At 44.2% G+C, this 9,340-nt stretch overlaps 1 protein-coding gene across 1 annotated transcript in view; it reads right to left on the bottom strand.

Annotated features, from left to right (window-relative positions):
* Positions 1 to 2,900: 2,900 nt before the first annotated feature.
* CCNY (cyclin Y) overlaps positions 2,901 to 9,340 on the bottom strand; it is a 104,781-nt gene continuing 98,341 nt past the window's right edge. The window contains exons 9-10 of the mRNA XM_080916686.1: positions 6,518 to 6,680; positions 2,901 to 3,612 (exon numbers count right to left, since the gene is read on the bottom strand). Coding sequence (XP_080772812.1) covers positions 3,496 to 3,612; positions 6,518 to 6,680 — 280 coding nt within the window. The 3' untranslated portion in view covers positions 2,901 to 3,495. The remainder of the gene's footprint in view (positions 3,613 to 6,517; positions 6,681 to 9,340) is intronic.

The following is a 9,340-nucleotide window of genomic DNA, read 5'->3' as shown; positions in this document are numbered from 1 at the left end:
CCAGGTCTGCTGCAGGCTCTGCTTCTGCTTCCTCCTGTTGACAGGACAGGCACCATCTGCGGCCTGCTTTTCAGAAGACCATCGTGTTTGTAAGAGCTGCCAAGGCTTGGTTTATAAGACAGAAACTGTATTTAAGGAAAGCATGTGCTCTATCTGATTTCTACTGGCTCACTACCTTAACTCCCCTGCCTGGGTCAAGTCCCAGGTGAACCAGGCGGGTTTCAGTTTCTCAACCACCGAAGACACACACACTCTCTCTCACTGCGCTTAGAATTAATTTATTCATCACCCATAAAACCTGCTCAATTTTACCTTTTTTTGAGGCAGAGTATTACTACTTCAAAGACCACGTAGGCCAGCCTTAAAATCACGATCCAGTGTTACCACTCTGAAAAAACTGTCCGATTTTATATCAACATAACTAAAAAAATATAGCAGGAAGGCAGACAGTATTTGTTCTATGTACATAAATTTTAACTTATTAAATACCTATAGTGAACTAAGAATATATACATATATAAACTCAAAGTTTAAAATATGGCCCCTAAAGCAGCAGGAATATGCAAAATCATAACTCACCAAATTCTGTCATGAAGCTCAGCTAAGCAGCAAAATCCCCTGAAGCAAGGGAAACACCAAGTTGGAGATAACCCAGGTAAAGACCATGGAGAAGGAACACAGAACAGAAGAGCTGTCTCCAACAGCTGGAGGCGTGAGGCCACAGCTGGTCTCACCTGTGCATTAAGGCATCAGAGCACCTCTAGAACCTTCGAGTCTCATTATATTTTAACTTCACTTCACTTACACTTAATCCCTTTCTTTTCCCAGTGAGAAAGTATAACAAAGTTTACCGAAATCCATGTTTATTGTCTAGCCAATTATACTTGCTGTTCAAATCAAGTCTACAGTGAAGAAACTGGCTTTCTTCATCATCACTGACAGACCACAAGCTCTTTACTAAAGGCTGCACTGAGAACCACATCCAGTGTTACCTGCGGGACACCGAACGACTTTGCAAAGAAGTTACAGTCACTACGATTTATCAACACTGCTATTAGATTTGTTTTATCTTTCTTTTGGCAAACTGAGAACAACCCAGAAAATAAAAATGTCTTCATTATTGTATTGAAAAATTAAATGAGCCTATACTTACATGCCTAGTAATTCAGACGAAAGAGTACAACTGAAATCCTTAGTGCAAGAAATACAACCAATTAATACAGTTTAACACTCACTGAAGGGGAAATGTTCCTATTCAGAGGTAGAGTCTAGTGCACAAGGCTTGAAAACAATAGTCAACGGTCTGAATAAAACCAAGCCAGGCTATGAAGAGTCACTGTTGATGTCAGATACCAGACTGTGTGCACACACATACAACAAATACACTGTGCAATCTTTTAAAGTAGTTTAATAAACTCCACAAAATAGTATCAGGTGCATCGAACTATTTACATAAGTCAATTTCCAAATCTCCCATTCAAATAAAAGGAATAAAAATAAGATTTCTGCTCTCAAGTCAGCAGTTCTTTCCTGAAATGGGCTGGTAAAATAAGGTACTTTACATGAGAGAAAGGAATTCATCTAAGAGGTATTCATATTTGGCTAAGAAAATAGGTCCCTTTTAGAGTTAGAGATGAGGGAATACAAAATGACACTTTCTACATTTTTAGGTCTGTTTAAGGTTTGTGAGGAGAGAAGCTGATCCTGTTTCCCACTCAGAGAAAATCTTCACAGATGCAACAGGATGGAAGTTAATTTTTACTTCCTGCTTTGGAAGTTCAGGCCAGAACTTGCTCACACCGCACACAGAACTGCACAGGACACACTGCGTTGAATCCTAACATTTGTGGCTCCACACTCTTGGGATTTTGACATTTTCTTCCTTCCATTTTTAAAGTGTGCTCCACGGAGAGGGGTCAGGCATACGATTTTAGGGTATTCAGCACTAACGTACAATCTCAAACTTTTCCAAGCTCACACAGGAGGAGTACATAGCAGAGCAAATGCTAGGATTCATCTCAAACAAGGAAAACCTCACAGACCTCCGTCACTGCAACCGAAGAAGATGGCCAGAAGCAAAGCACTTGTGTGACTCAGACTCTGACTTCATCAGATTCTCTGACAGGTGCCTTTAACCCTTTTGCTGCACTCAATAGAAAACTTTATCCCCAAAACAAGTCAGAAACAGTCAGAAAACACAAAAGCTGCTTATAATTAAGGAAGTATGAACCTTCACAGTTTGTGTAGCTTCTCCAAGCACCCACAATGAGAATGCAAGTTGAATTTTTTTTTATTCAATCACTCTGTGAAAAATACCTCAGGAAATAGTAACATTTTCCCTTTGAGTGATTTCCCACTGGAATACCCACCCACCCACTCCCCATTTTCTAAATTTTAGATTTTTAAAAAAACTGTATACAAATAGACTAAATTTGATTTAAAGGAAGCATATAAAAGTCAAGGAGGATATTGCTTACAATGGACATGGAAGTAGAAGAATTACCAGGCAGGGAGCACGCGGACGCGGCTCCTCATGAGGTCAGGAAAACCTGGCTCCCCGGATGCTTCTCTATCCTATGCTGAGGACTTTCACCTTCAGCCACAAAGTCTGATTGAGTTTTGTAATTACACCTTCATGTTAGTGGAAAAGGAGAACCTGGGAGAGGAGGTGACAACCAAACCAAGAACAACCAATTGCAAGGAAACTGGAAGGCACAGCACCCATGGTCATCTAGACAGAATGTTCTGGAATCAGGCAGGAGAGGGGTCGTTTTGGTTCAGTACTACAGTCAAGTTCATCTTGCTATCGTTGAAAGAGAATCCTAGAAAACAGGTGTGTAGAAACGAGCACATCTTACTCGTGAGGAAGAAAGCTCAGAAGACAGCTAGAGGAAGTGGAGCAGAGATAAACAATCAGTACTGTTTATTTGTATGTGTGTGCCACGGGGTTACAAACTACACTCTCTGCTCTGAGGAACCAAGACCAAACCAGAATCAAAATGAACAAGCATCTCCATCCCCAATCCCAAGACAGCAGCAAAAAGGAATGCAGGGGTTCTTACAGAGCACGAGGGTTCCAGGGCACAGTGTGGCATTCCTGCCTTGGAAACGCCTTCGCCTCTGCCGCCCGTCATCTGGCTCCACCTGGCATCTACGACCAGACAGGGACCCAGAAATAGCAAAGGCAACAAGTAACCTCAACACAACTTCCTTTTCCTTCATTTCCTTTTCCAGGATTAGAGTCTGTTTCCTCCATGAAAGAAGTGCTGTTCCTGATGGCCGGGCAGGCTTGACACTGAGTTTCCTGAATACTGATTTCACGTCCCTTAATGCCTCTGCGTGTCCACGCAGTGTGGAGGTGGGAGTGAAGGCAGCCTTGATGGGGCTATGTGTTAAAAACAGAAGGAAAAAGAAACCCAAAACAAACCACCCAAGTTCATCTTTTCTTAAACAAAAGAGAGGCTGAGGGACGCATGGCCTCAGGAAGAGGCCCTGTTAGGAGATGATGGCAGGAGACCACCGTGGCAGAGTCAGGTTGTCAGCACTTGCTGAGCGCTTCCTCACCGGCTTCCTCAGGTCCTTGTATTTGTCCTCACAGAGACGAGAGATGGCCTGAGAGGAAGAAAGACACTGCATGTCAAGGCATGGAAAAAGGTCCCGCCTCAGCCAGGGGCTCTAAAAGGCTGTCACATTGGCTGGCTCAACTGGTCTTGCTGCCTAGTACAACCCCAACCCTGTTTAGAAATGGTGGTGGTGGTCTGTGTGTGTCCTCATGATCTTGAAAGCGGAAGAGAAGGAATACCCAAGGCTACTGTGAGGGACAACCATAATGGGCTCTGTGTTGGTGAGGGACACCACAGGAAGGATGGCAACCAATAAAGTGGACCCACAGGTGGGTGCCAGTGAGATAAGACAATGTTTTGAGGGGTGGTGAGCCCACACAGGCCAGGATGGAAACACTAATCTTAAGAGAACATGCTAAAACTCAAAGGCTGCATTTTATGAATATAATTCCAGTATCAGCAGGGAAGATGGAGAAGAGAACCAGACAGGCATCCATGTTGCGGCCCAGTGGTCAGCTGTGAGAGCAGACAGATTACCATGCTGAGCTGTCTCACCCCAATCACCATGTACAGAGTTCTTGGGTCTTGTATTTAAACTTTCTGAGATTACCAATCGCCGTTTCTTATGAATAGTGTGTGTCTGAATTCATAGCAGCAACAGACAGCAGTGGTGCCCTCTGTCACCCGGACTCTGTGTGGTGACAACAGCTTCTCTGACAGGTAGACAAGGTCAAAACACCTTGAGCCCACCCCAGAGTAATTTTTAAAAGATAAATCCGGAGGGTACTTTGCATGTGGTGCAGAACTGCACGGGAGGGACAGTGGCACCCCCCTGGAACTCTTCTTTAGTCCCAGGGCTCAGCACCCAGCCTGTCTCCTTGCTTTACTGAGTTTCCATCCTAACATTAGTGGACTGCTGAGGTGCTGGGGTGCACAGCTTTAAACAAGGCACTTGGGAAGTAGGTGCAGGAAGAATCCTGAGTGAGGCCAGCCTGGTCTGCATAGTGAGTCCAGGCAGGGCTAGGTAAAGAGACCCTGTCTCCAAAATTTAAAAAAGAAAAAAGAAAAACAGAAGAAAAAGAAAAAAACTAAAACAAAAAACCCCAAACCCAAACCCTAGAACCTTTGTGCCCAAATGGGCAACTTTGAATACAAGGAGCAGGAACAGGGATGATACGTATCACCTGAGAGAGAGAAGCTCAACAGGAATCCTCTAGAGCAGAGTGGCCTGTGGGCATGTCTATGGGGACTGTCCTGATTACCTTAAACGATGCAGGAAGACACGTCCACTGAGGGAGCCCCATAGTGAATCAGGAAGACACGTCCACTGAAGGAGCCCCATAGTGAATCAGGCAGACACGTCCACTGAGGGAGCCCCATAGTGAATCAGGAAGACACGTCCACTGAGGGAGCCCCATAGTGAATCAGGCAGACACGTCCACTGAGGGAGCCCCATAGTGAATCAGGAAGACACGTCCACTGAGGGAGCCCCATAGTGAATCAGGAAGACACGTCCACTGAGGGAGCTGCAGGCCCTGGTTTGGGTCCTGGACAGCAGGGTCAGCTGGCTGAACACTAAGAATGTTGCTTTTCTTACTCTGTTTTCAAATATTATTTGTGTCTCTAGCTGCTTTGACTCTCTCTCTCTGAAATAATGAACTATAACTTGAAATCTTAACCCTCATCCATTTCTTCTTCATGTTGCTGTCAGGGTATTTTATAACAGCAACAGTAAAAAAAAACTGTAACAATTTTCAACAAAATAAATGTGAAGGAAATTCACACTAAAGATACTTCCTTACAAACCAAAACCAAAACCATACCAAACAAACAAAAAAACCTCAAACCTCTTTCTACCTCTGGCTTGACTTTAAAATAACTTTGTTAGAGCACTATAACAAAGACAGAGACAAACTGTCGTTTATTTTGTGGGCACATAAGGCTTTGGCAAGTTTGGAAAAGAACTCTCTCATCTTCCACTGTGGTCTAGGGCTTTGTGCTGGTTAGTTTTTTGTTTTTTGTCAACTTCACATAAGCTAGAGTCACAACCCACAACGAGAAAATGTCTGTATCAGACTAGCTTGTGGGGAGTGCCACCTCTGGACGGTGGTCCTGGCCAAGCCCTGAGAGCGAATCACTAAGGACCACTCTTTGGTCTGTTCCAGTTCCGGCTTCTGCAGTCCGGCCCTGCCTTCCCTTCAGGGATGAACTGTAATGTAGAACTGTAATCCTTCCTTCCTCAGGCTGGCGTTAGCAATGTCTCATCAGAGCACAGGAACTGAACTACAACCAGCTCTATGGCTCAGACCACATTGCCTAGGGCTGAAGTCCAGAGGGACAGAGCAGGATCCGAAACAATGGACCAGGGTCACTGGAGTTCCTTCTTAACACCTTTCACGCATGCTACCACTAAAGCAGACATGGAGAGTCGGTGGAAACACATCTGCTGTGATGAACAGTCATTGGTTAGAAACAACTGCCTTCAACCCAGACCATGCCCACTGAGGCAGGTCTTAGTTCCAACTACCAAAGAATCCTTTAGAAAAAAATAAGACAATAATAGCTTTTCTGGATTTTCAATTGCTAAGGCCACTTGGCAGCTCCTTCCCATCTTTTTTCTTTCTTTCTTTCTTTCTTTCTTTCTTTCTTTCTTTCTTTCTTTCTTTCTTTCTTTTTTTCTTTCTCTTTGTTTTGTTTTGTTAATGCATGATAGAAAATACTTATTTTTGTGGACTTATAAAAATAAAAAAGTAAAACCATAAACACAAAATGTTAAAAAGAATCATTTAGAAATAGAATTAGTGTACAATCAGGAAAACCTGCCTTACAGTTGTTAAAAAATGAAGACCACGTACAGACTCAGTGTCTTTACTGCAGCACACGCTGAAGAACTCCGAGAGTGTGGTCACAGAGATGGAGATGGGCAGCACTGCAGTGGAGTGTGAACCTCTTACCTCAAGTTTGTGGGCACGCTCCCTGCTTAGGGGCTCCAGAGGAAAGCTCAGGTTGTTCGCTTCTGCCAGAGAACGAAGATCAAAATAATACTTGGCGTAAACACTGGAAGGAACGTTGATGTTAAACTGCAGCAATTCAAGGAACTGCCGCTCCAGTTCATTCCTACAAAACAGAAGCAGCAGCGGTCACACTCAGCTGTCTAAGAACAGGCATGGCTGCTACCCACTGAAGACTCAGAAAATTGAGCTAATTAACTGCCTGGTTGAACACCAGCTATGTAATATGACCAATAAACAAGTATGAGAAGGCATATCCACATGAGCTGGAGCCCAGAAAGACACAGCCTGACGCATATGACCATCAGAAACTGCTTTACAGAGACTCGTATCACTAAGGCCTGACACGTACAATACCTGTCCCTCAGGTCAGGGAGCCAAGGTCTATACTTCCGCAATGGGGAAGGGGAAAGGGAAGTGTTTACGGGCTTCTTACATGAAAAGACAACTCCAGTTCCGGCCCGTAAAGAAATTCCAGGAGCCTGGACATTGGGCTCGGTGTGGTGGACACGCTAAAGAACCGACAGACGACCTCTACTCCAGCCTTAGCTCAGCTTGTCTGCAGTGGAGACGGCTGCTGGACGGGTCTCCACATAAGAGGACAGCTGTCTAGGTACAGACAGTCACTTTTATTTTGATGAGTAGGAATGGCACCAGCAAGAGTGAACTTTCATATTCACGACCAAGAACATCTCATTCATCTTTCAAAGTATGCATGCTTGTTACTACTGTGAGAGCTGGTCCTGAGTAACTCCCCAGAAAGTAAGCACCTAGTATTTGGGACAGCACTCTGGGGTTCCTGCTTCTGCCCTGTGACACAGCACACTGCAATTGTTTGGTGTGGCTTCTACTTTTCACAGCTAGGGCGCCTTGTTTTCATGCCAGCTGTTTTTCTAGACAAGTGAGAAAAGTCCTGAGCAAGGAGAATGAAGCTCTGCTAGGAAAGGGCAGCCAGAGATGGAGGACTTTCCAGCAGAGGAAGCCACCTGGTAGGGCCTGGCCTCTATCTGTGAAGCTGAACTTGAGTGGGTGTTGAACATTCTATGCATCCCTCTTCAGACCTAAGCCAGTGCAGCACTATCTTGCTCTCAGGCTAAACTCAGTCCCATTCAACTTGTGCCTAAGAACCACCTCAGGAGGGTATGGGAGGAGGAGGGAGAGGAGGAGGAGGGAGAGGGGGGGGAGGAGGAGGAGGAGGGAGAGGGGGAGGAAGAGGAGGAGGAGGAGGAGAGAGAGGAGGAGGAGGAGGAGGAGGAGAGAGAGGAGGAGGAGGAGGAGGGAGAGAGGGAGGAGGAGGAGGGAGAGGGGGAGGAGGAGGAGGAGGAGGGAGAGGGGGAGGAGGAGGAGGAGGAGGAGGGAGAGGGGCAGGAGAAGGAGGAAGAGGGGGAGGAGGAGGAGGAGGAAGAGGGGGAGGAGGAGGAGGAGAGGAGGAGGAGGAGGAGAGAGAGGAGGAGGAGGAGGAGGAGAGAGAGGAGGAGGAGGAGGAGGGAGATGGGGAGGAGGAGGGAGAGGGGGAGGAGGAGGAGGGAGAGGAGGAGGAGGAGGAGGAGGAGGGAGAGGGGGAGCAGGATTCCCCACTCAAAAATCCAAAAAATATTTTCAACAAAATCATAAAAGAATGCCCTTACCTCAAAGAAAAAGATGCCCAGTATGTATAAGAAACTTACAGAACACCAAGACTAGACCAAAAGAGAAAACCTTCTCACCACATAATCAAAACACTAAATATACAGAATGAAGAATGAACATTGAAAACTGCAAGGGAAAAAGGCTTAGTACCATATACAGGCAGACCCATTAGAATTAGAGCCTGGGTAGATATCTTGCAGTTTAAGAGAAAACAGGCACCAGCCTAGACTACTATATGCAACAACACTGTCAAACACCACAGATGGAGAAAACAAGATATTCCATGACAAAAACAAACTTCAACACATTAATCCACAATCCCAGTCCAACAGAATATAGAAGTAAAATTACATATGAGGAAGTTAATTGTGGTGGGAAGTTAATTTCTTTTTTTTAATTTTTTTAATTGAACAACTTTATTTTAAAAAACAAAGAAAAATGTACAGATCTTAAGCATTTATGTATAAAAGTATATGAATACATTTTTGTCAGTATTTGATTTTTTTAAGGTTTGATAATATGCATTGAAATGTTACTAGGAACAATGACCATAAAGTACATGTAAAACAACATGTAACCTGGAAATAGCCAAAGTTTTCTTGGTGTGTAAAGATTAAGCATAACGGGTTTTCATATACTTTTTTTTTTTCTTTTTTTGTATTTTTTGGCCTTTGTTTTTTCTTGAACTTCATATAGCCTGTGAGTTGTTTCTGGGGTGTTCAGAACTTTCTGGAGTTAGTATCCAATTATCAGTGACTGCATATTATGTGTGTTCTTTTGTGACTGGGTTATCTCACTCAGAATGATATTCTCTAGATGCATCCATTTTCTTAAAAATTTCATAAAGTCATTGTTTCTGAGAGCTGAGTAATACTCCATTGTGTAAATGTACCACAATTTTTGTTTCTATTCATCTACTGAAGAACATCTGAGTTCTTTCCAGCTTCTGGCCATTATAAACAGAGCTGCAATGAACATTGTGGTGCATGTGTCCTTGTTGTATGTTGTAGCTAGTCTGGGGTATATGCCCAGAAGTGGAATGACTGGGTTTTCAGGTAGTACCATGTCCAATTTTCTGAGGAATCGCCAGACTGATTTCCAGAGTAGTTGTACAAGTTTACAACCCCACCGACAATG

Source organism: Micromys minutus (assembly GCF_963924665.1).
Source record: "Micromys minutus genome assembly, chromosome: 5".
Classification (NCBI taxonomy): domain Eukaryota; kingdom Metazoa; phylum Chordata; class Mammalia; order Rodentia; family Muridae; genus Micromys; species Micromys minutus.
This window is presented reverse-complemented; position numbering and strand designations above follow the sequence as displayed.